This window comes from Equus quagga, chromosome 3 (assembly GCF_021613505.1).
Source record: "Equus quagga isolate Etosha38 chromosome 3, UCLA_HA_Equagga_1.0, whole genome shotgun sequence".
Taxonomy (NCBI): domain Eukaryota; kingdom Metazoa; phylum Chordata; class Mammalia; order Perissodactyla; family Equidae; genus Equus; species Equus quagga.
The window spans coordinates 100,310,933-100,338,737 of NC_060269.1; the positions used below are offsets into that span (position 1 = coordinate 100,310,933).

Below are 27,805 nucleotides of genomic sequence, written 5' to 3' on the forward strand. Positions count from 1 at the left end.
TATTTAATTCTTGTGACTTTATCATTTAAGAACTGTCCCTTCTTTTAGGGTGGCAAAGCAGGCCCATAACAGTTAAGCAGTCCAAGGACCTGGATCTGACACAAAAGTTAATGCTTTTTCCACTGTGACATGTGCATGCTCCCAAACATCACATACGTCAAATTTCTATAAAAACTGAAAAAGGCTGAGAGGTCTATGAAATATTTTATTTTTCCTTAGGAAGACTAAAAGTACTAATAAAACTATGCTTCCATAATCCAACAAGCCACAACACAAGAGATTATTTTATTCAAATTGTCCCAAGTAATTTTCTTCACACAATGTTTTCATTTCTATCTGCTTTGACAGTTAAATGAAGAGAATCGAATGGCCAAGTTCTAAGCTAATCTTCTCTGTTAAGGGCTTGTAGATTTATAGTTACAACGATACAAATCTTGGTTTGTTGTAGTGTTTTCTGAGGTAATATTTTTAGAGAATACTCCGTTATGAAAGTCAGAATTGGTGTATGTTGCTATTAATTCTTTCTCAGAGCACACCAGCAAATGTGTTAGGCTCTCTTTGTTCAGGGTAGGTCGTGTCAAAACTAGAATAAGCTCACAGGGGACGCTGAAATACACAAAATACTACCCCCTGAAAAACAACCTCGAGGAACAACTTTATTACCAGCATTTATGTGCACTCTAGCGTTTCTAACCTCCCAATAACTACTGGGAGAAAGTACGAGGGCAGGGTTGTGTGGGGAGGCATGAAGGTTTGTGGGCAGCTACTGGATTCTCCATTTAACATCTCTCAATAAATGGTAAGAAAATGTGGTTGGATTGGACAACTGGCTGCCCATGAGGAACCATTCCCTCTACCTCAAGCCTTTAGACCATTAACTCAGGGAGCTAATAACAAAATTAAACAATGCTGCTAGTCAAAGTAAACAATCTGATTCCAACCTATTGGAATTAGTCACGTGGAGAGAGCTGGATTTGGAGTATGTACAAAACACCATGCTCTGAGATGTTTTCTGGAAGTGGTGATGGATTTATACTAGCTCTTCTATGATGCCTCATCTCTTTCTTCTTGTAATCAGTCGTAGAAATGTTCAAGACACTTGGTTGGGGTCTGGAGTGCACAGACTATAGGAAGATGAACTAGTGCCTAGTGAAATTAAATTCCTAATACCTTGGACTCCATTAGCATGCTGCTATAACCTATTTGAAATAACCTGCATCAAATACAAACAACCCGCCAATTCGTTAGAAAATATTACATTCAAGCTTGGCACTACTGACATTTTGGGCCAGATAATTCTTTTTTGTTGGGGGCTGTTCCGTGAATTAAGTTTAGCAGCAACCCATGCCTTTACCCACTAGATGTCAGTAGCACTCTCCAGTTACGACAGCCAAAAATGTCTCCAGTTATTGCCAAAGGTCCCTTGGGAGACAGTATCAGGCTTCCTCCCCATTGAGAACTACTACTCTAATCAAATAAAAGAAAGTGAAACAAAAATCAGGGTAATTTGACAATAAGACATAAGAGCTCAAAAGAATTTACTGCTCATTATCAATTGTTTAATACAACAGTTAAATTATTTAATGCTTATTATCAACATTTATGTTGAATAACCAGAGTATATTCATTACAAATAATTTTAATTATGTTTCCTGGTTAGTACTAAATTAAACTACTGAAAATAATTAGTATTTAAAATTACTTCTTTTTCATTTTGTAATGTTGGCTACTAATAATGAATACTAAAATCACTAACCTGATTTGTCATACAATAAGAAATTCTCTATTTAATTTGCTACTTGTCTTGAATTGTACTCAAATATAAAATGATTTTTTGGAACGAATTTATGCTGCTAAAAAGGGGGCAATAACCAGACAGGTGCACGGAAGGACTCTTGAGGGGCAAGTAAAGTTCTGTTTTTTGATATGGGTGTTAGTTATGTGAAATTGTTGAGTGTGTGAAAATTCATTGAGCTGAATACTTATGATATGTGATCTTTTCTGTATATTTTACACTTTTAACTATAAAAAGTTTAAAAAAAGTTTTGCTACATTGTCTAAGGCCAGAAAATGATTTTTAAAAATGCATGACTTTCACAATGCTGTCAGTCATACTTTTTCTATGAGAAAAAAACTTAAAATTTAAATTTTTCACAACACTAACATTTAACATTACTATTCCAAAACTGGACTTTTGTTCATTCATTCATTTTTTTCAATAAATATTCAACAGATACTGGGTGTAACATACTGTACTTAATGCTGAGAATCAAGAGATAAAAGACCTAGTCCTTGACATTGAGGTGCTTACTATTTATCCAACTTGGGTAATAGAGACGTCTGGAGAACAAAACTGGTAGCTTACAGGGAACACCTGGAATTTCAGGGTAAACATTATCATCTTTGACAAAGATCAGTTTCACTCCATGACAAATAAATTAAAATGTTTTTATATTAAACCAAATATACCTATTCTGTGGGCTCAATCGTAAATTTTATATATTTTTGAAGGCCAAGATACTAGACATGATATTAATGTTGGATTTCAGGCAGGCTGTAAGCCCATTACAATATTCTCTGCCATTGGATGTACTTCTGTGCAAAAGTTTGAGAAGCACTGCAAACAGACTGCAATAAGAATGCTGGCAAAGTATACACAGGATGCTACGGGACTGTGCACAGAAGAAAGCTACCTGACCCTTTATTTTTTTCCTTCCAATTTAAGGGGCAGGTATGGGCATATAAGTTTTCAGAGGATGAGGAGGTTTTTTTTAACTTATAAAATGTTTATTCACTATAGCATTTTAAGGAAATTAAGAAATATCTATTAACATGGCTATAACTTAATATTGTACTGAGGGTGACAAACCAATGCAATTAGAGATGATAAAGAAATTGGAGACATGTAAACTGCAAAAGAGTGGATCAAATATTACTGCTCTCACATGATCTGAATTTATACCCAGAAAAAATCAAGCAAAATAAACTAAAATTTGTACAAAAATATAATAATTCATAGAAGCAGCAGAGTACAAAATTAATATGTAAAAATCACTAGGTGCCACATATTTCAATAACAGAGGATGACTTTTGAGTTCAATCTTAAAGGACGAAAAGAAATTAGTCAGGCAAGGAAGGAGTAGGAGAAGGGCTGTGAAGGGAGCAGGATGGAAGGAAGAGCCTGGGTAAATGCACAGAAGTATGAAAGAACATGGCACACCAACAAAAACAAAACTGAAAAAACGCCAGAAGTTTATGGTGCATATGAGCTAGTGTTGTGAGATGAGATAAGGGAAATAGGTAAGGGAGAGATTGCTAAGGACCTTGTTTAAGGAGTACGGATTTTACCTTAAACTCAGTAAAGATCTTCATATGTGAGGTGTGATGGCACAGATTTGAATTTTAGAGAAGCCATTCTAGCAGCTTTTTGGAAGATGGATGGGAAAGGTGCCAGAACTCAAGGCCGAGGAGTGAGTGAGGGTTGAGGAGAGAAACAATAAGAAATATGAAGGGATGGAACTAGAGCAGTGGGTGCTTGCTGTGTGGAGAAGAGGGAGTTAGTTTGAGAGACGTTCTAGGGGTAGAATGTCAAGAATCAGGACTTGATGATCACTCGGATGTGAGAGTAGGAGAAAGAATGGAAAGTAACCTCCGCGTTTTTAGTTTTGGTGCATAGATGGATGGAGACGCAAATCATCTTGGTGGAGAGAACACAGCAGGAGCAGCGGACTAAAAAACCATGCAGAAATGACTATAGTTACAATAATAAACTGTATCGATTGGTTTTCAAATCCAATTTCTTTCAAGATCACGGGGATTTTCATTATATCTCTTCAAGACTGCTAATTTCCATATAAGGAAATTTTAATAAACTTTACAGAGTCAGTGGCTCACTTGGTTAAGAGTGACAACAAAAGTGAACCCAAAGTCCTATAACTAAGAGTGACGGTGAATCACACTGTTCTGTAAACCAGTCCTCCGACCAAGACCCATTTTCTCTCTTCAGAGTGCAATGACTAATGCTCACAAAGAGAAATCCTGAAATGTTTTATGAATAATTTTAGGGAAAGTAAGTTAAATTTAACATTATGTTAATGTTAAGTATGCTATATTGTACCCAATTCTTGGTAAAGCAGTAATAATTCATATGTAGCACAATAGTAGTTACTTTTCAGAATTTCCGGGTTGTTTGACGGATCAAAACTTTTATCTTATATGAGAAACAAAACAGTTGTCATACGGAGATTTTCCAATGATACCTAAGAGCACCGACGTGAGATTAAAAACGACGGAGTAATAGGAAGGTAAGAATAGAAAGGAAAGCCTACTCTATGTTCAGAATGACTGAAGACCAATAATTCCTAAATAAATCTATTTTGAACTTTTGCTATAATAGTTCACAGAGTACAAGATTGGGCATAGAATGAGTAGTCCTTGACAGTGAAAGAAATTACTGAAAGTACTAAAAAGATCTGTAATAAAACATCATTTAACTATTCTGATGGTACTCACTTGTCCAAGAGAATCATGAACTTTTACTCAATCCCCATTTAAAAATAACCAATAGAGCCTTAGAAATCCTAGATTATCTATATATCTATATCCTTATCTATCTATTCTCCTAATGCCATTTTAGATATCATATAAACTTCTACTCAAGAGCGAAAACAAAATTCCCTTAAGTAACTTTTCCTCTGGGTTGCAATCTCTTAAAGGAGTTACTCAAGAAAATTTAACCACAAATTTATATATTCTTATTGCCACCTTTTCTTGGTAATAGCATAATCAAAGATGCACTTTGCTAAAAGTAAGCCTCAGCATCAGAAAGATTATATCCACCCACTACTCTTAATCTGTTTGATATTAATCAACTTTTTGTGCTAATTAACTTATTATATAATGCCAGGCACGGAATCTCACTTGTGTGGGGCCTCAATTTCCCCATCTGTAAAATGAAAGGGTTAAACTTGTTCAGTAATCCTTTTATCTGATGGAAATGACACTCACACTTATCAATCATAATGACTCACTGCAGCACTAATTCTCAAGGGAGGGGCACATTAATTCCCGGAATGGGGAGAAACAACATGGTTTGGAAAACCCGACAAATGACTCTGACACCAAAAGAACTAGATCCATGCCACTCTCCGTGTGGTCCTGGAACATCAACATTGGCATCACCTGGAAGCTTTTAGAAAGGGGAAACCTTAGGCTCCAATGGCACACCGAGTCAGGTTCTGCACTTTAACCAGACCCCAAGGCAATGTGTATGTGCATTAAAGTTTGAGAAGCACTGAGCTAGATGACCCTTCTAGCTCAAGCATATCATAATTCCATGATTTCATAGACAGCTTCCTCAAGGGCCACCAATAAATACATGTATCAGTAGAAAGCCCCAGGAAGAAAGAATAATAAAGATTAGAGTGAATGAAACTATTGAGAAAAATCAATGAAACCCAAACTTGGTTCAACAACATCAGCAAACATTTAGCTGGACTGACCAACAGGAAAAGAGAGAAGGCTCAAATTACTAAGATCAAGAAGGAACAGGAGACACTACTATTGACCTTACAGAAGCAAAAAGGATTATAAGGGAATACAATGGGCAACTGTATGCCAACACATAGACAACCTAGAAGAAATGAACAATTTCTAAGAAAGATACAAACTACCAACCAAAACTGACTCAAGGAGAAACAGAAAATTTGAATAGATCTATAACAAGTAAAGATACTGAATTTGTAATAAAAAAAAAATCCCACAAAGCAGAGGCCAGGACCAGATTCACTATTCACTAAAAGGCTTCTCTATTGAAATCTATCATTTAAAGAAGAATTAATATCAATCCTTTACAAACAATTCCAAAAAACAGGAGAGGAGCGAACACTTCCCAACTCATTCTATGAGACCAATATTACCTTGAGACCAAAATCAGACAAAGACATTGTAAGAAAACTACAGATCAATATCTCTCATGAATACAGATGCAAAGCCCTCAACAAAATACTTACAAACCAAATCTAGCAACATATAAAAAGGATTATACAATATGACCAAATGGTTTCTTAGATGACACCAAAAGCAAAGCAACAATAGAAAAAAATAGATAAAATGGACTTCGTCAAAATTAAAAACATCTGTGCCTCAAAGAATGTCATCAAGAAAGTGAAACAACAACTCTTGTAAGGGGACAAAAGAATTTGTAAATCAGATCTAGTATCCAGGATATATAAAGAACTTTAAAATTCAACAACAAAAGACACATAACCCACTAAGAAAGAATGGGCAAAGGATTTGAATAGACATATCTCCAGAGAAGATATACAAATGTCTACTAAGTACATGAAAAGATGCTTATTAGGGAAATGCGAATCAAAACCACAATGAGATACCACTTTACATTCACAAGGATGGATATAACAAAAAATTAAAAAGGAAAATAACAAGTGTTGATGAGAAGGTGGAGTAATTGGAACTCTTGTACATTGCTGGTAGGAATGTAAAATGGTGCAACTGCTTTGGAAAACAGCCTGGCAGTTCCTCATTATAGTCACCATATGGAATGCTCAGCACATTCCACATGCAGAGCTATTCCACTTTTAGGTATATACCCCAGAGAAATGAAACACGAGTCCACATAAAACTTATACATGAATGTTCACAGCAACTTTATTCATAATAGCCAAAAGGTGGAAACTACCCAAATGTCAATCAATTGATGAATGAATAAATAAAATGTAGTATGTAAAATGGAATATTATTCAGCAGTAAAAAGAATGAAGTACTGATACATGCCATAATATAGATGATCCTTGAAAACATTATGCTGAGTGAAAGAAGCCAGATACAAAGGCCCCATATTTAAAGATTTTGTTTGTGTGTGTGAAAGGTGATAAACGTCCAGCCACATTAAAATAGAACCAGAGCAGCCATTTCAGAGGGATTGTCTTGCACGTCTTGTTTTCTTTATCTTCCAAACTGGACCAAACCACCAACATTCCAAGAAGTCAGTAAGGACAAGAATATCCTGTTTGTAAGGGCTGATAAACTGGACTTTGCTGATGACTGTGATAACCAATCAATGAAGTACAAGTCTAGTCTTTTGCCTCATGACCAAGTCTCAAGCCAATCTATGAAGTACACACCCAGCCTCACCTCACTCAGCTAGCACCAATGAAGTATTCTTTAACACAACTCACCTCACCTTCCTCCCTTTTTCCCATAAAAACCCTAAGCCCCTCTCCTGTAATCAAAGCACAAGTTTTGGTTTCTACCTGAATCTGTGTCTCCTGAATTGCAATTCTAATTGCCCAAAAAATATCTGCTGTTTAAATTGTAATGGATTTTTCCTAGGTCAACATATGAAATGTCCAGATAGGCAAATCTATAGAAACAGAAAGCAGATTAGTAGTTGCCAGGAACTGGAAGGAAGGAGGAATAGAGTGAATGCTAATGGCTATAGGGTTTCTTTATAGGGTGATGAAAATATTGTGAGATTAGATAGTGGTGATGGATGCACAACTTTGTGAATATACTAACAACCAATGAACTGTACAGTTTAAAGTGTGACCCTAATGGTATGTGAATTATATCTCAATAAAGCTGTTATCTAAAAACAACTGAGACTTGAGACATAATAATGTATGTCTTGTATGGATCCTGATTCAAATAAACCAATTGAAAAAAGACATATTTGAGACAATCAGACTTTGAAAATGGGTTGAATATTAGTTACTATTAAGAAATTATTGTTAATTTTGTTAGGTGTAATGCTGAAGTATTTACAGGTGGCACATAATGTTTGAAGTTTGCTTTAAAATACTCCAGAATCAAAAATGTGGGAGTAATAGATGAAATAAGATCTGCAAATATTGATAATTACTGAAGCTGGGTGATGGAAACATTAGAGTTCACTATGCTATTCTCTCTACTTTATGTATTTGAAAAATTCCATAATTAAAAATAAAAAGAGGTTCTCCTTTCTCTTGATTCAGGTCAAGTTTTAACTGTTAGCCTCCAATAAGAATCTAGTGCTATTTTCTTCTACCTCTGAACATAACCAAAAAAAGCCTTTTGATTGGAGTGAGCATTGAAATGAGTGAGCTTATTTGGTGATTTAATGTTCCAAAAGCATTCTTTTATATAAAAATTTGTACTCATTCTTGGTGAAATACGGTGAACTAATAAGAAATAAATACACTGGTCTCTGCCCCAGTTCCTAACACAGAGCTCCTAAAACCCTAGTAATTTCCTAAGTGATAAGGGACAGAGGAGCATCTTTTGCTATGATATTTGGTTTCTGTTCCCAGTTCCTGAAACAGCTCAAATTAAAGGTGAAAGGAACATCTTTTGTTATTCAAAACAAGCCCCTTTCAACCACAGAGTTTATGGCAATGAGCCATAACGAGGTGACTTTTAGAAAGCCCAAAGGATGGGGGCTAGTTGCCAGGGGAACCAGACACCTGATCTAGGGTTGGAACTTTCAGCCTCTCCCTCCCCCTCCCCCGACCTCCAACTCCATGGAGGGGAGAGGGACTGGAGATGGAGTTCAATCACTAATGACCAATGATTTAATCAATCAGGCCTACGTAATGAAGCCTCCATAAAAATCCTAACCAGAAAGGTTCAGAGAGCTTCTGGGTTGGTGAACACATCAAGGTGCTGGGAGGGTGGTGCACCTGAAGAGGGAATGGAAACTCTGTGCTCCTTCCCACATACTTTGCCCTATGCACCCCTTCCATCTGGCTGTTCCTGAGTTATATTCTTTTATAACATAAGTAAACACTTCTCGAATTCTGTGAGCTGTTCTGGCAAATTATCAAACCTGAGGAGGGGGTCAATGGAAACCTCTGATTTATAGCTGGTGGGTCAGAAGCACAGGTGACAACCTAGACTTGTGATTGGCATCTGAAGTGAGGGAGCATCTTAAGCCTTTAACCTGTGGAGTCTGCACTAACCCCAGGTAGATAGTGTTAGAATTGAATTGGTGTTGGAGAGTTGGTTGGTGTCGGAAAACCCCCCACATATTTAGCGTCAGAATTGTTGAGAATAGTAGAGGAAAAAGCAGTGTTTTTCTTTTAGGTATCCATTTCTCTAATCTTTAAAAGATGTCCTTTTATAATTCAAGATTGTCTAAGAGCTCCCTATGAAACCACACTGATTTATTCATTGGGCCCTATATCATAATATAATCAATTTTAGTTTTGGCAAGTTTCTCAAACTTCTTCAGGTACCTTTACCTGAAGAATTTCACGTCACAGAAGACTACCTGGAAGATTTCTGGCAACATTAGGAAGTTAGGACAATAGTCAGTCTTTGTTTTGATGGAACAGAAGAAATTTAGGTGATAAGTACAAATCCAAGGTTCCCTGTTTTGCTCAATTTATTCCACAGAAATAATGTAAATGTTAGGGGGCAACACTGACCTAGAACAGTTAGATCTCTGATCTAGAAGGGTTAGATCTCTCTTTCTCTCTCATATTCCCTGAATGATGTTGGGGAAATTTCTGATTTCTTTATATCTCACTTGTAAAGCGTTGGGAGAGACACACTGCCTTGGACCTTTTGTGCTACCACATGTCTTTACGGGGCTGTATGAACAACGCAAAGTCCTGATCATCCTTTTACCCAGGCCATTTCTCAGGGTTGTTTATGCAGCTGATAATTGTGAGATGAGGCTTTCCTTCTGCTTCCTATAAAAGCAATGGATTCCCCAAACTCAGTGTTCCTCAATGCAACACAAACCCACCCCATGCAGAGCATCTTGCTGAGCCACACAGTGTCTCCCTGGGGGGACTCTAGGGCAAGAGGAACTGACACAATGTGTTGATGCTCAGGCTGCTTCCAATATCAAGAGTAATAAAAGTCCTTTGTCTCTGACCTAAGAGTCTTGTGTCTTTTGCCAGCACCTAAGAAACAGTAGTTAATAGGCTAATCTTTTAGCTTGTAAGTAGGGTAAACCTCAGACTTGACAAAACAAAACAAAACAAAACAGGAATAATCTCTACCCTTTGTTTAACTCCCTGGAATACTGTACATTTGTGCTCCAACTGAGACAACACCAAAAGTAATATGGATAAAAGGATGATAGATTTCAGTATACAATAGTTCTTGAGGCAGGCTTGAAGTGTGAAATCACAGAAAACATGGAATAAAGTATTCCACAGTGGAAATAGGTGTGTGAAGTGAGGTGAAGGAAACAGGAATGGAATGGGGAGTTCTTCCTGGGGAGAACTGGAAAACGCTGTTAGGAAAGGCAAAGTCAGATGACAGAGGTTTCTAGAACTAGACTTGCATATTAATGAAACAGGCAAGAGGAACCACTGTAGGTTTTGAGCAGGGAAGCAGTATGATTAAAACATTGGGGATGATTAGTCTGAGCAGATTATGCAGAGTGAATTTGGGGGAAGAGGATCAAAATCATGTGCCTTGAAGAACTGTACCTGTTGAGGAAACAGAGGAGTCAAGAATAACCCAAGGTTTTTGCTCTGTGAGACTGGAAATGCAAAAGTTGAGGAACTGTTTTCAAGGTAAGGGGTAAGTAAAATCAGCTTGGTTTTGGACACAGTAAAGGATATTTATGTGGAAGCATTCTCAATATAATTTTCATCACATAGTTGTAAATGCAAATTAAAGTCTGGGGTTGGATAATCGCTAGCATAGGAATAATAGCAGCAATTATTAGAAAAGATGCTTTCACCAGAGGAGATCGTTTAAGGAGAAACAGAAGGATGCAGGGTAACTGGCTCAGCCTTTAAAGGGTACCAACAATTACAGGTTGGGGACAGAGGCCCAAATAGAGTCATTTTAGAAAGGGTTCTTTTGCTTCTATCTTAGTAGCTAGAGCTGAAATGGATATATACCAGGGAGGCTATACAGGACACTCGAGTGTCTTTCAAAGTAAAGGTCGTAGCTGGTTAGTGGAGTATAAAATTGATTTAGTATGTCCCGCATAGTAGGGTCATGTATCGTTTCATGAAAGTTTTGTTCTAGATATACACAAATAAATGATGTGTATACTGAGTTTTGGTGAAAAAATATTTTTACAGTGGTTCCGGAATCAAATAAATTTGAAGAACTTTGGTGTACCGGTTAAGACTACAAGCCACGGGGTAGGCCTGCTGCAGTCTGAAGGCTGTTCGAACTCTTCCCTAGCTGTGTGACTCTGAGAAAGTTGCTTTTCTCCTTTCCTTTTTTTGCACTTTTTATTTTCAGATCATTACAGATTCATGCAGTTGTAAGGAATAATAGAGAGATATTATGTACCCTTAACCTAGTTCCCCCAAAGGTAACATCTTGCAAAACTAGAGTACATTATCATAACCAGGAAACTGACAATGAGTTACAGTCCAGGCACAGAACGTTTCCATCAACACAAGGATGCCTCATACTGCCCTTTTACAGTCAAACTCACTTCCTTCCAGCCCCCTACCCTCTCCTACCCCTTGGCAACTATTAATCTATTCTCCACTTCTATAGCTTTGTCATTTCAAGAATGTTACGTAAATGGAATTATACAGTATGTAACTTTTTTAACTGGCTTTTTTTCACTCAGTATAATTCTTTAGAGATTCATCCAGGATGTTGCGTGTATCAATAGTTTGTTCCTTTTTATTGCTGAGTAGTATTCCACTGGGAAAGCTTCTTAACCCTATAGGTCTCACTTTCCTCATCTATTAAATGATGATAGGGTTTTGAGGATTAAACAAGTTCACATACATTAAGTATTTAGAAATGCTTGGGACATACTAAGAACAAAAAATTGTTAGCTATTAAAATTATTACGATCTTCCGTAAATACAAGTGTAACAATTTTAATTAATTTAAAATAAGCCTTTATTGAATGACTACGTGACACAGTGCTAGATGCTAAGAAAATCTCTTAGATGTGTTCCTTCCATTTTTCAAGATGGTGGCTATTAAGTCTTAATCCAAAAGAAAATATTCAGGGAATCAGTAAGCAATCTTTATCAGGTCATATTTTACACAGGTAAATTATTTCCCTAATTGAAGTAATGTCTCAACCATTTCAAAGCTCAGAGAGACGGGTAGTAATCTGGGCAACAGCAAATTTACAGAATCTATTTAAAAGGCTTGTAATGAGTATAGGAGGGAATTCAATATTTATTGAGAAACTAAAGACAGTAAACTATGTGCTTTTTATTATCTCATTAAATCTTCATAATTTTCCAGTGCACTTCAAAACTTTTAGACACAAATTAATAACATATAATGAGATGAGATGGCAAGACAGTTGATCAGTGTTGTAAGCATGATACAATTCCACTCGAAGAAGACACTTTATATTCTACTAGACAGTAGTTCAGACGCACTAAATGTAAAACCAACCATTACTGTAAGAAATCAGTTCAGCAGAAAAACCTTTTATTTTGCCAAAATTAAAAAAATAAAACAAAACAAAACCCAAAAGCTAACAGTTCAAGTCTGCAACCTCCTAAAGTTTATTTTACAAAGCAGTTTTTCAGAAGTCTGAAAGTCAGTGTTAGCACTTCCTCTTTTAAAAAGCCAACTGTTATGACACATCTATAACAGGTAAGAAACAGAACTGAAACAGCCCAGCAGTGAAGGTCTCCTGAAAAGATCTGAGCCTACAAACATCATCAGCTTTCCAGGGTCTGAAACGAGGATCCTCTGCAGACCCTGAGCTGCCATGTGTGTTATGTGCGGTAAAACTCCATAACTCATATTTATTCTTGTTACAAGTACTTATTTATAAAATCTCTAAGTTATGTAATACAGCAAAATTCTAGAATTTCACATAACTGAACTGAGACAAGTAGAAAATGACATAAAAAAGACAAAGATGAAAATACTAAAAAAAAGTTAACAAGGAAAGCCATTTCCCTTCTGCCATTTTGATTTCCTTTTTAAAAACTACATTTCAGAAAGGCTTTTCTGTAAATAGCTTCTTGGCCAACATTACATATACCACTTGACTGGTAATCTACTAAGATCATCTAAGTATGGATACAGTTCACATCTTGTGGGGTTTTTTTTGAGGAAGATTGGCCCTGAGCTAACATCTACTGCCAATCCTCTCTTTTTGCTGAGGAAGACTGGCCCTGAGCTAACATCTGTGCCCATCTTCCTCTACTTTATATATGGGACGCCTCCCACAGCATGGCTTGACAAGCAGTGCATAGGTCCGCACCTCAGATCCAAACAGTTGAACCCCAGGCCACCGAAGCAGAATGTGCGAACTTAACTGCTGCGCCACTGGGTGTGCCCCAACAGCTTGTGAGTTTTTTATGTGTTATATATAGTGTTACAGTTCATCTTATTTCCCTTTCTGATTTCACCTATGAAAATCATTCACAAAAATTCCAGCAAAGACAAAATGGAAAAAAAGGAGGCTGGACACTCAAAATAGCTTGATTCTTGCAGTACCACTGTGTATTAGAGAAACGAAATTTTGCCAGGGTTGAGTCATAGGGAAGAATCCTTAAGAGGGGCATTGATTTGTTGGCTTTTATGCAGCATTTTCCTTTTGTACCTCTAGTCTATTAAAGGAATTAAAACCTTAAACCGTATGGTGCCTGGTAATAATAATAACAACAACAACAATAATAATTAACATAATAGTAAACACTACTCACTGAATGAATCAATACTCTCCTCTTTTTTGTCTATGAACTGTCAATCAACTAGATAATACTGATTTGTCTTTTCACTGAATTATACATAACTAGTTATATTAAAAGCTGAATCAAAAACAGAATAAAAAGATAGTTTGACTATAAGAAATGAGATGAAACTCATTCAAAGTCAAGTGCTGGAGAAACTATTGGGCATCACTGCGGAGAGAAAACTTAGTTTTGTCTAGTGTGACCCAATCTACTGAGGATGGTACCATTCCAGGTCTGATGAGGATACCAAGAAGTTTAAGACCATCTCTGCTCTTGAGGATTTTACACTTTAGCTAGGATGATAAACACACAAGAACCAGAGAACAAGTAAAATGCTGTAAGCTCCAAGTTCTGCAGGACCTGAGTGAATGGAGAAGCGAATGTGGGCCAAAGCTGTCAAGGAGTGCTTTGTGGAGCTCTCACCTAGACATACCCAGGGCGCGGGTGGCACAGGCAGAGGGGGAAGGGGAGTAAATGCTCTGGGTGGGATGTCACAGGAACAAGGCAGGAGAGGAGGCCGAGGGCAGCTCACACGGTCAGTGAAAAGCCTAGTCTGGTCAGAGTGTGTGCGGGAGAGTGTATGCTGAGGCTGGAGGACCCATCTTCAGTTGCCCAGGCAAAGTGGGAGAATGTAAAACGATGGTAAAGTGGAACCAAACTTCAATTTTTCCATTTTTATTATAAAATGTGTAAATCATCTTGTGCTCCCTAAAGTTAGGTGCCAAGTACAGAAAGAACAATTACTGGTTTGGGGAACCTATGAAGGTTAGAACACATTAGAACACCTGTGACTTTTCAGAGTAATTCCACCAGAAAGGAACGCTATTACATGACCAAGCTGAAAGTACGTAAGGTTATGGAGACACACACAGCCACATTCCAGCCCAAACACTTTAGATTCCTGGGACCCATTTTTGAGTACTGTGGAATTCACAGAAATAGATGCAATATAAATATATATATATTTTAATAGATGATAAAAAAAGGGTAACTTCCCAACAAACAAATGAAAAAACAGCCACTGAGAAACTTGATATAATCTTGAAATAAAGTCCTTTTAGAACATGTTATTTAAGAAATACCCTAAAGGAACAGCACAAACATATATTAATGCCACTTTACTTGAAACCACAAAGATAAAGATTTTAAACGAGGGACTCTGAAACCCTAATCCTGTTAAAGTACCCGTATGGAAAATGTGGCAAATATGCTTACTGCTCCAGTTATTGCCAGGGGAAATAAAACCTAAAGCTGACACTCTCTCTTATGGAAAACAATCAAAAGGTGGTTGGAAAATTTAAAAAGAAAGAAAGAAAGAAAAAAAGCTGAAAGATGTTGGTGTGGCACGCACCTTCTGTATCATCGCGCATTTGCTCCACCAAATCTGTCAAATCCTCCCAAGAGTCTTTGCAAACGGCAAAAAGAAAGGAAAAGAAAGAAAAATGTCATGCAAGCCAAGAAAGAAAAGTGCTGTTAAAAACAAGGTTTCACAAGGGATAACTGAAAGGGAGATTCCTAGAACTCTTTCCACTTAACCCACAGATTAACAGTGGAAAGGCTGGGAGCTCACCCAAGGAGGAATACGACACTCACCAAGCAGGTATCAACTATGACTATTAAACATGTTTCAAGCTAAGATTAGTAATCTCAAAGTTTCTAATAAAAACAAACAAAAAGTAACACAGATTTATTTCCCATTGAAAATCAAGATTAGGCTCTTTGTATTCTAAATGTACACCACATTGACCTCATTCAACATTTATTTTGATCATTTCAGTGAAGCTGCAAAATGTGGAATATGTTTTAAGACTCAGGCCAAATATCATGATACAAACTAGTGACTTTTCTTGAAACAACCTAAGAAAAATTCAAATACCTTCCCCAATACCCTCCACCCCCACAGTTCTCCTTCCCCAGAACAAAAATAAAGGAAAAGATGCTGGTTTTAAGACAGACAAAATAAATCACTTATAATTCAATAGACAGATGTTTAATCATTTAAGAGTATAGTATTCTCTCCTCTTACTATAAATTCAATACACAGAATATTCCACATGAGGCAAAAGGACAGGAAAGAATGTGATTATAAATATAACAGATACTTCTGTGCCTTAAAGCTGTGAGATCACTATTCTGAAATAAATTTTGAGAACCCATAGAAATGTTTTAAAAAATGGATTAGCTTCATCTTTCAGTAACTCTGAAACTATTATATTACATACAATTGCAATATTCATACTTAAATCACAAAATCATGTGAATTTCACATGTGGAAATACACAGCAAATAAAGGGAAGTTCTCAGAGGATGAAGCATAACAAATATGAGAAAATGGGCAAAGAATACTTTGTCCATGATAAGCTTTGCTTTCGAGAAATTTATCACAGAAGCCAGCACAGGGTCTGAAGCAATAACTTGGAATAATCACCTAAGAAAAGAATTTATCTTTTGTCCTACTCTCTCACTAGTTTATTAAATTATCACTCTAATTAAATTGGTTGACTTTTAGTCCTGACGTGGTATAGTGAGGTACATTCTAGTGTCAATATGGTCATTTATCCTACAAAGATGTGCAAAAAAGATACAAATACATAAAAGGTTAAAATCAAAATTTAGAAAACAGGGAAGCAGAAGGTGATTTAGTAATGTGATATTTGATTAAAGTGGAACTTTTTAAAAAACTAGATATATCTTGATTACCTGGTTAGGTCAGACACGAGGACAGGTAATATAAAAAGAAGGCATTTTCTATAACATATTATACTTGTAACGTCCCCGAATTTAAAAGTTTAGAAATTAATGATTTAGCAAACCAAGCACAGGAATACAGCACAGAAAACCAGGATTAAATTCCTAACTTCTGCTGACATCCCAAACGAGTCACTTCATAAACAGAGGTAGGAGAGCGTGATGACCTCAAGAGCTGGATGGCCGGGGCTCACATCCCAGCTCCACCACTTACTGGCTGTAGTCCAGGTACTTCATCTATTTTCCCTCAGTTTCCTCATCTATAGAACAGGGAAAAGAAGAGCACCCATCTTACAGCACCGATGTGAGGAGTAAAAGAGTAAATACAGGTCCAAAATCTTTTATCTTAGTATTTTATGGCCAGATGTATTTTGAAATTCAGATTTTCTTTCTAAAATTTTACAAAGGTAAAATGGTCCATACTGAGGTCAAGAAACATGCAGAACTAGCAGGGCCTGGGGCAGCACTTCACAGCCAAGCACATTAATATTTCTGCAGGAAATATGTGAATATTCAAATTAAATAAGATAAAGACTATAAATAGCCTCAAATAAATTCAGGTCATGATTTAGCACCAAATGAGTTTAGGCAAATTTATGAAAAATACTTTTGGTTTTCAGAGCTTTAATGGATTTTGCAATTGTGGATCTGTTTATGTAAAGCCCTTAGAAAGTGTCTCATACAGAAAAAGCACAATATAAGGGTTAGCTACTATTATTTTATAGTAAACTAGTGTTAAAAGTCATTATATGTATATTTGCATAGATCATTTTCAGGTATAATCCTCTGACAATAGAATATGCTTCACATTTATATAACACAGCATCATAGATTCACAAGAATGTACTCTTTTTAACCCTCACATTAGTTTGCTCTACAGACTTGCTAACCGACCTTGTGAAAGTCAGTAAGGTGAATATTCCTATTTTATTCCTTATTTTCTTTAGTAACCAGAAACTGTATTTGTCATCTAATAAAATAGAAGGCTACCTTAAAGCAAAAAGTAAAGATGCTCCAAGATCTGTGCCGAGCAGAGCTCTGGAAAGTGGGTTTCTAGGCAGGAATGGGTGGCGAGAACAAGCGATCTCTCTGACTTTCCCCTTCCTATCTAGAGCGCTTTTCTGCTCCAAACAGACATATTTTCTGTTTTGTTTTTAAAACAAAATTTAAAGTTAGGAGTGTCACAGCGATGGAATCAATTTTAAAAAACCCTCCTCCCCTGAAAGGTAAAAGGTGTGTTTTCTCCTTTTAAAGCAGTTCTCCACGTGACCCTGACATGCTCAGGATCTTACTGTAATAAAGAACGGATACTATGTTGTTTTTTTATAAGCCCCAAAGAAGGACTTATAAAAAGATTTTTAAAAAATTGAGCCTTCTGGAATATGTTCAAATTATTAAAACAACAACAACAATGAAAGTATCTAATACTTGAATCAGAGGTAGATGGTAGCATGGAGAACTCTGGTCTCTTGCCCAGAAAATTTCATTTTTCTGGGGATAATTCTTTGTTGCCTTGAGCATGTTTTGCCTGGTCTAAAAAACTAGATTAACTTTAATTGTAGCATAATAATACATACTCACAAACTGCAGAGAGAAGTAACCTAAAGGCTTGTTAGTTGATACAGAAGATAGGTCTGGGGGCCGGCCCTGTGGCCGAGTGGTTAGGCTCGTGCGCTCTGCTTCAGTGGCCCAGGATTTTGCCAGTCTGGATCCTGGGTGCAGACCTAGCACCGCTCATCAAGCCATGCTGAGGCAGCGTCCCACATAGCAAAACTAGAAGGACCCACAGCTAGAATATACAACTACGTACTGGGGAGCTTCAGGGAGAAGAACAAGAAGAAGAAGGAAAAAAAAAGATTGGCAACAGATATTAGCTCAGGGCCAATCTTTGGGGAAAAAAAAATTTCACTAGTCAAAGCAGGAAATGTAACTCTTTAGGGGCAAAAAAAAAAAAAGAAGATAGGTCTGGGTTAAAATTTTGCTACCGACAATGCACAATTCAGAGTTGTAACAATCAGAATTGTGTCAGATGCGCACTATAGATGTTAAAACAAACAGTAAAGGGGAGCTTCCAAAGTTACTCTGGCAAAACAGATAGCCTCAGTTCCCACTCAAAACACTGACTCACAAGGAAAGGAGTGCCTAGCTGAGAAATTGCAAGTGGACTGTCACTGTGTGTGGTACCACAAGACTGATTACAAAACATCAGCACCACCACCCCACTCCACATGCTTGGTTTAAATGGGTAAAAACGCTGCACCTAGCAGACTCTATAATCTTATTATTATTTCGTTTTTAGGACGATTAGTCCTGAGCTAACATCTGTGCTAACCTCCCTCTACTTTATATGTGGGATGCCTGCCACAGCATGGCTTGATAAGCAGTGTGTAGATCTGTGCCTGGGATCCGAACCAGCGAACCCCAGGCCACAAAGCAGAGTGTGTGAACCTAACCGCTGTGCCACTGGGCCAGCCCCTATAACCTTACTTTTAAGATGCATATGAACAAAGACATTTTTTCAGTCAAGAGGTAAGAGACAAGGCTGGAACTGTACACGGGCCTCGAACGAGGAAGCTTAGCTCATTTGAGGTTCACTGAACTATTTTCTTGGCTATCATTCTGTTTCAGGTCTAAGAATGAATAAATCAGCAGACTAATTTACAAAGCTCTAGAAATATTTAGGTGGTACTGTAAAATACTTGTTTTTACAGTACATGGTGACTCACTGAGGACCGCAGTGTGGTCTGGTGGAAGGGGTCCTGGCTCTGACATTGAGACAGGTCTGGGTGGGGCCCCTGCTCTAACAGGTGCCGGGTCCTGTGGAGTTACTTCTTTTTTCCCTGGATGAGGAAACTGGCTCAAGCTCCTTCCCTCCTGAGAAGCACTTGAAAGGGCTCAAAGTGCCTCTCCATTATTTATGCATGCATGGTTGTGGGATCTCTCTTCTCCTTGAGATATTTCTTCAGGAGTATTACTATAGACAACTAAGTTACAGTCAAGTTTAGGGTCAAATGTAACCAAGTCACACTGTCCCTTTGAGGCTAGGTGTCTTTGATTTTGAGTGTTAATTTTTCAAAGTTTATTGCAGTTTCTTGGGGGAAACCCTTCCTGAAGCTCCTACTACCACTGATCACAAATCAATAGTCCTTGAAGAACTGTTGTGAAAATAAAAGCTAATGAATTTAAAATACTTAGGATATAATAGGTACTCAATGTTGACTTAACATTTACAAGAAACCAACGTGTGCCCTGTATTCTGATTTGGCTACAAACTGGATTCCTCCAAGTATATTTGCCATAATTATTCAAAGAAAATAGAGGGAATGGAGTTAAAAAAACACAACTAAACTAAATATTAAACACAGGGAAAAGAATAAGTGAACGTAAGGAGACCAAATGACAAGTTTAACAGTTGAGGTGCTGTTAAACTAACAATAATGTAATTAGCTTGGTAACATAATGATTAAAATTAGCAAAGGAACTGTCAAGCTAATTTTAAAATATGCTAAGAGGTCCTGTTCTAAAAAACTAGTAATTTAGGCCAAGGGCTATCTTCTCCCCACAGTATAGTAAAAACAAAAATATCAGCAAAATATACAAATGGTCCTGGAAAAAGTAACTAAGTTATTATGATATTGTGATTTATAATAAGAAACATATATTTGGTCTTCATCCCCAGTTCCTGACACAGGGCTCCTAAAACTCTTGTAAATTCCTAAGTGATAAGAGCCTTAGGAGCATCTTTTGTTCTAATGAGGTGAATCTGGGTGAGCTCCTGGATGGGGGCTGGTCCCCAGAAAGCCCAAGAGCCTCACTTTACACTTAGAATTTTCAGCCCTGCCCCTCGCTTCTCTAGAGGGGAAAGCGACTGGAAAAGGAGTTAACAATCGATCATGCCTACGTGAGGAAGCCTCCAGAAAATCCCAATAGTATGGTGTTCAAAAGCCTTCCTGTGGGTGAACACATCCACACCAGGAGGGTGACAGACCCCAAATCCACAAGGACAGAAGCTCCTGCATTTTGGACCCTCCCAGACCTCGCCCCATGTATCTCTTCATCTGGCTGTTCATCTGTGTCCTTTATCATATCCTTTAATAAACTGGCAAACGTGTGTTTCCCTGAGTTCTGTGAGCTGTTTTAGCAAATAACTGAATCCAAGAAGGAGGAGATCATGGGAACCTCTGAGTAGTCAAGTCAGACAGAAGTTATGGGTAACCTGAGGACCTACTACTTGCAACTGGCATCTGAAGTGGGGGGCATCTTGTGGGACTGAGCCCTTAACCTGTGGGATCTGACGCTGTCTCCAGGTAAACAGTCAGAATTGAATTAAATTGTAGGACACCCAGCTGGTGGTGCAGAATTGCTTGGTGTTAAAAAAAACCCCACACATTTGATGACCAGAAGTGTCAGGAGTGTTCTGTGTGAAAGTAAAGAAGAAAGACACAGGAGGAGATCTGCAGGTTTTTCCAATAGAGTTATCAACACTTGAGCTATTTACTGGGCATGGACCATGAGCAATGGACTTTACTAAGGCAGTCGGGACAGTTAGTTTGTATAGAAGCTACAAAGATGAAATATCCAGACATTGCCCTTGAGGAGAACTAAGTAACTCTGACACAAAGTAAAAAGTGATCGGTATTAGAGAGATAAGAGAGGATAAAACAGATTCCTAAGTCAAGTGAGCAGCTAGGCGACACAGGAAGGCTAGAGAGGACAAGGTCTGAAGGGGAATGAGGGCATGAAGAAAAGGGGGCCGCTTCCCCTCGGCAGACCCTTTGCCCTCTTGCCTGAATGGCTGCAATAGCAGAAATAACGTCTCTGATACACCTCAACTGAAGCTGCTGCCCACGGGGCTGGACATGGTGGGATTCTCAGATGAAACCTAGTACATCTTATAGCCCCCTGAGTTTTACAGCTCTAGGAGAAAGGAAAAAGACACCCCTGCAGCCTTTTCATCCCAGAAAGCAAACTCTGGCAATCTCTGAAAAATGTGAAATTCCTCATTGGACAATTAACAGGAAAATTCACTCTCTTCTGCTTAGGACATTGTCACTACCTTAAAGAAAAAAACCCAAACATCACCATGCAGTTTATAGCCACTGAATCAACTATCCTAAAAAACTACAACTGTTTTCTTTAAGTTCAGATTTTAACACAGTATGAGAAACCACAACCAGCTGTAGCAGCGAAAGACAAACATGAGTTGTGAAGAAGTAGCTGATATGAAAGTTCAGGATATCATGCTATTAAAAAAATTTTCTTTAATGTTTATGGCAGCTTGGAAACGTGCATAAAAAATTAAAATACATTACCATTTGACCCGGAAATTCCATTTCTAAAAATGAAAATTGGTAGAGTGTTTAAGTTACAAAAGTAATAATGTACCAAAACTGTCTGTGGTAGCCAAATTTAGAAACAACCTAAATGTTTGTAATAAGGGAGTCAAAGAAATTATGGCACATCCAGTCAACTGAAGACATTAAACGAGGTGAATCAGGTTTCTGTTAGCGATGTGGAAAGACAGTGCAGAGGAAGAAAGGCAGGGCACACAGCACAAGTATGGTATGACTTTACATGTATCAAATTATGTGAGCTTGTACGTGAACTCTGTTACATATTAAAACAAGAGAATCTGGTTACTAAATCTTATCAGTGGTTACTGACAGGTGGTAAAATTTTAGGTGAATTCTACTATTTTGTATTTTGTGCTTTTCTGTATTCTTTAACTCACAATGCAAATATACCATTTCTATAATTAGAAAAATAAAGTGGTTTTCATTAAAATACATATATACATAATACCAAATATATTTTCTAAAAGAACCCCGTTATTTTCGACACACTGACATACACATTTTATTTGGGGAATATTTAATTATGATGAAAAATAAGTAGTTACTTAGGGGCCATTTGGTAACAAGTCTGTTTCACTGTCCATCTACACATATGCTTCTAATTCTAAGCTCATCAAATCCTTCTAATTGTTCTCTGGCAAAGTTCAAATATGAAAAATTGCAAGGGAACAGACTTTAGTATTTATCCCCCTGTACTCAAAAGCGCTTCACAGCAGTCCCAGTGGATTGGCGGGCGTCGGAGGAACCACAATGGACAATCATGCCCTCTTATACTCCCTACTTCCCCAAAAGAGGGGCACCACCAAAAAGCAAAACAGTACAGAACCACGACTAAAGAGCGGAGAATACTGAGGGTGCTCTCAAATGACAGCACCTGCTCTCTTTCCAGCCAGGTCTCACAGGTACCCCAGGCTTGGAGATCCTACAACTTGAACTCCAATCTGAGCCCCACCGCCGAATAGGAGTTATCTAATCTGGTACAGCATTTACCTCTGGAAAATGATAAATATGTCAGTGATTAGTTTAGGACAAATGACCTTCTGGCATTGGAAGCTGAAAACCCAAAAGAAGAGTTAATGTGAACTCCATTAAGGCACAAATTAAAAATTAAAGGAAAAGCTCTGTTCTAAGAAAGGTCCAGAAAAGGCTCGCCAACAGACAGGGAAGACAGTGAGGCACTGTGATGATGACAGTGCTCTGAAGTGGACAGCAGTGTAGGATTATGGAGTTGGGCAGAAAATGAAAGTGGACCTGAAATGGGAAGGGGAGAGCTGATTTTAGGGAGAACACGTTTCCGGCAGCTCAGAGGCACATGTAGCTCTTCTGTGGTTTAAATACTGATCCGGCTGCAAATGCAACTCTGCTGGTATTTCTCTCCCAGATTGAGGATTTTATAAAATCCCAGAGGTAGGCGGGTAAAACTTACCTTGAAAGGGTGACTAGCCAGGCAATTCCCAGGGCAGAGCAACAGGAAGGGATGAACCTTGTCCAAAGAACTTTGCCCAGCAGGCTTCCGAGATGGTACTAAAAGTAACAACCTTCTCACTTCGAGAAGTTCACAAAGACTGCCTTGTGCACACGTGATCACAACTCGAAGAACCTGACAACGTAAATCTAAGGCTAACTGAGCTGGTGGCAACAAACGTTCCAGTAATCTCACCAAAGGCCAATTACAAAAGGAGGCGGGCCGGATGGAAAGCAAAGAACAATGACACAATTCTGTGAAAAAAGGAATCCTAACGACTCACGTTTTGTTTTGGGAACACTTAGGAAAGGAATAAATCAAACAGTACTGAATGCATCTGAGTCTAGACACTGCGGGTCGCCCTTGTGCACTGCATGCAGCATTTAGACAGCTTTGAAAACAAAGCGTGCCTGTAACTAAACATAGGACTGTAACCTGGAAAAACTCAAAATGTCTCCTAGAAACATAAAGAAAGCATATTGGAAACTGAATCCAAAGCAGCAGCTCCGCTTTGAGGTGACTGCCCCCCTTTTCGGATGTGTGAAACTCTGACACGGAAGCTACTTAATAAATATGAGTCAGACGATGGAGGATGGCACACCTCTAGTTTTATAAAGCTTTTATCTTTAAAAAATAGCATTTTTTCCTGATTATAGTAATATATCCTCTTGGAGAATATTGGAAGACATAAAGAAGTATGAAGAATATCATAAAAATCATCTGGATAGTTCCACTATCCAGAGATAATCACTTTTTACATTTTTGGTATATTTCCTTTTACCTGTGTGTATGTGTACCTGCATTTAAAGCAAACTGTGACCACAGTGCATACGTGGCTTGGGGGACAGCTTTTAAACCTTACAATATTCTAAACAACCCCCTATGCCATCACATGTTCCTCCACGACACCATTCTCAGTGCTTGCTGTATAGATGGTCTACAGTTTAGTCAACAATTTTCCTGTTGGACTATTTCAGTTGCTTTTAAGGTTTTGATACTATAAATCACAGTACTACATAAATATACTAATGTAAACTTTTTGCCTGTATGTCTGATTATTTTCTTAAGATAGACGTCTGGTATAATCACTGGACTTAATTTTTTAAGGCTCTTGATTCACAGTGATAAAGTGATTTCCAAAAAGGCTGTAACTCCTAGTAGCAGAGTCCCTGCCCAAGTCTTCCCACACTCTCATCCGCACTGAATATTATTCATGGATATATGAAAAAACAACAGCAAATTATTATGTTATATTAAACTTCTATTTTCTAAATAAGATAAAGTTAGCCTGGAATATGAGATAAATGATTTTTTAAAAAGAAAATTAAAAAACCCAGAAAGCATAAATTGCGTGTAATGGATGGAAGACATTCCAATAATCTTTTCTTTCAAAATTGACTATTTTTGGGGGTTATGGGGCATTACTGAGTGCACCTGCAGCGTGGTGGATATCTACCATAAACAGTACACAGTACTGTGAGGCCTTCAAAGGATGCAAAAGAAAAGTTTTGTCCCAAAGAACTTTCTATATAATTTCATAAGTGAGGAATCACATAGATTAAAATAAATCACTGGAGAATGATTCCAAGTGCATTCAATCAAGCAACGCAGACAGCACCCACTGATTCTGGAGGTCGAGGGTGCTGGATTAGTTAGAAAAGGCTGGTGGGTGGGGGAGTCTAGGGTTCGTTGTTTCCCTTTGCTGATTTCATGTCAGCATGAAGAATCTCAGGAGGGAAGTGTAACAAGAATAATCAGGGTTTTGGTGAAGTACAGAACCAACAGCCCGGCTGAAATAGGTAACTACTGAAAAGGAGTTTGAAGAAACATTGTATAGGTAAAATTACCCAAAGAGGGCACGGGAATACTCAGCTAAGAGTAAGGCTTCAATGTGGTCACTATTTCAAACAATCCATAAGCATGAACATTACTGCTACCACAGCTTTCACATCATTTTGTACATCCACTTGAGAACCAGTTTAAAGTTAGCACAGAAAGGTGCTGCCTGCCACCCAGGTCAGTTTCAGCAGTGTGCCATTTTTGCTGTTTGGCAGTATCTGCACAACTATGTAAATATTTTCACACACTTTGTAAAAATGAATGGAAAGAGGAAAAAGAAAACAACTGGATAAGCAGCTAAGGTCTCCAATTTAATCAATGGCAATCACCAAGCACGCCCCAGATAGCAGGCTTTTGGCCTCATTTGGATGCTCACTGGACTGAAGCTGGCCAATGCTGTGTTCACTTGTGCACAAAACTGCTGGAAATATGTCAGCAGAGACTGGGAAGGTGTCCCTTATTACAGGTCTATCGCTGGACTTACACTCACTGAATTCCGGTAAAGGACTGCTGCGTACAGGTTGAACCATGGCTGCCTGAGTTTGAATCCTGGCTCTATCACTTACCACATCCCTGAACATCAACTTGTAAAATGGGGATAATCAGTCCTTAGGCTCAGAGGGTTGTTGTAAGGATTAAATGAGATAATACATACATATTACTTAGAGCAAACAGTTCCTGGCACAAAGTAACTGCTCAATAAATGATAACATCTCCTCCTGCTACACCACCACGACTTTTTCAGGAATATTCTATATTCAATATAGAAGGCTGCCTGAAACAGGGCTCTCAGACAAGAATGAAAAGTTTCCTTTCATGAAGACTCATTTGGCAATTTTATGAAGAATGTGTCTGTATAGGAAGAGAAATGGGTTTGGAGGAAAGCTGAAAGTAGGTTTAGAAATCTGGATGTGACATAATTAGATTCTGGCAGTTGTGCAAAATGAAAACAAAAGACAAAATTGAGATTTTGTTGTGAAACAGAGCACATATATCCTGCTTTTATGCTCTAACACGTGTAGTACTGTTTGCTTGTTTAATCATAACAGAAAATTACAATAGCCAGATGCCTTAAATCTGGTTTATATAACTTCATACACATACACACACACACACACACATCTCCCTGTGTGTGTATACAGGTATTGCATTAAATGCAGACAGATCATACACGTATAGCAAAGTGATACTTTTGATATCATTACATGTTCACTTATGAAAATAATTATAGACTTGATTTTTTCATCAACTTCAGTTCAAAGTGGTTTTATTTAAGAAGATTTGAGCATTACAGTATCAAAAAGATAAGGGATGGTTCACACATAAGTGAAAATAGTCTAATCATAAATTTGTGTGTTACTGGTATTCAATATTAAGAGTAACAGTTGTTTCATTTTTCTATTAATTGGGAGAAATCATTCTAATTACATCTTATTCAAGAGGGCTATTAAGATTCATATATTATAGATTTAATATTTATTTTATTAAAGTATAGAAGCAAATGCACACAATGAACTTATTCACTGTTAAAACACTTCAGATTTTAATGTTAAAACATTACCATTGTGCACAACTGGAAAAGGAAAAAAATCTATTTCATCACTACCCCTAACGTTTTGTCCCTAGTAGAGCATGTGGCTTTATTAATATTTCTGACCAAAGAGGTGAAAATTGATTGGAAAGGAAATTTGGAAAGGGGCTGAAAATACATACTGAGGATCTTTCAGTTCTGGCATTTGGGTCTCCACAAGTGCCATCTGCTCCCTCGCAACACTACTTGCCTCCTGTTTATGCCCAGATAACTCCTGCACATCTTTTAGGGCTTAGCTGGAACAATACTTCAACTGGAAATCGCCCCGGGAACTCCCTAAGGTGAGATTTTGGGCTCTGTACCATTGCAGCGCAATGACTGCCATTTCACTTGTTTGAAGAACCCCACTCCCCACTTGTCACCAAGCTCAGAACATCCAGAGGCCCAGGCTTGGTCACTGTGCTGTCCCTTAGCACCTAGCATGGTGCAGGGCATAAATTCTAAGTAGGATACTTAAATGTAGGTTGAATGAAGGGCCCAGGGTCTGATCTTATGATGAAAACTGCATGTTTTTTAAGCAGTTGACTTTTTCCTTTGGGGGGTTCTAATGGACACTAAGAATTTTTCCCCCAGAAAAAAATGCGCAGGTATAAAATTTTATATAGAATTTTTTAGGATCATGGATCCCAGGTTTAGAAGCCCTGCACCACACTGCAGGGAATTCATGCTCTGAAGTCTTTCGGTAAACAGCCATTGGGTTTTCCCTGCCAAAATGCCCACTGGGACATGCATTTTTTTCACGACCATATGCAGTTCCAAGGCAGGATGGGGTTATACTATCGGGCAGTGATATTAATGAGTAAAAGTACATTAGTAAATGTCAATGGAGTTCTCTCAGCACAAGACACTTCCCACAGTCACTGAATAACACTCTGCATTTCATCTTCAGGGAACTTTCCTTGCTCATTATACCACATAGGTACAGTATTCATGACTGAATATTCTCCGATCTCAAATCTGCACCCATACTGTCCTTTGGGAAACGTGGTCACTCCCAGTGCTATCTGGCTTTGAAGTCCACGTCCCAGTTCCTAAGAAACTGGATTATTCCTTAGCAACAAAGTAGTCCACACTTGATTTACAGCATCTTCTGACATCTTTGTTTCATCTCCTTACTTTGACTGTGAACTCACCTAGGGCAAGGCTGTCTATTTCTAGTCCC

The 27,805-nt window shown here is 38.0% G+C and overlaps 1 protein-coding gene across 9 annotated transcripts in view; it reads right to left on the bottom strand.

Annotated features, from left to right (window-relative positions):
* RUFY3 (RUN and FYVE domain containing 3) overlaps positions 1-27,805 on the bottom strand; it is an 80,886-nt gene that overhangs the window by 33,989 nt on the left and 19,092 nt on the right. For 5 of the 9 annotated variants that reach the window (XR_006887883.1, XM_046655915.1, XM_046655912.1 and 2 more), the window contains exon 2: positions 14,998-15,051. The exons of the other annotated variants lie outside the window; for them this stretch is intronic. Coding sequence is in view for 4 of the 5 variants with exons in the window: in XM_046655915.1 (XP_046511871.1) it covers positions 14,998-15,051 (54 nt within the window). In the remaining variant the exon portion in view is untranslated. The remainder of the gene's footprint in view (positions 1-14,997; positions 15,052-27,805) is intronic. 9 annotated transcript variants of the gene reach the window in all.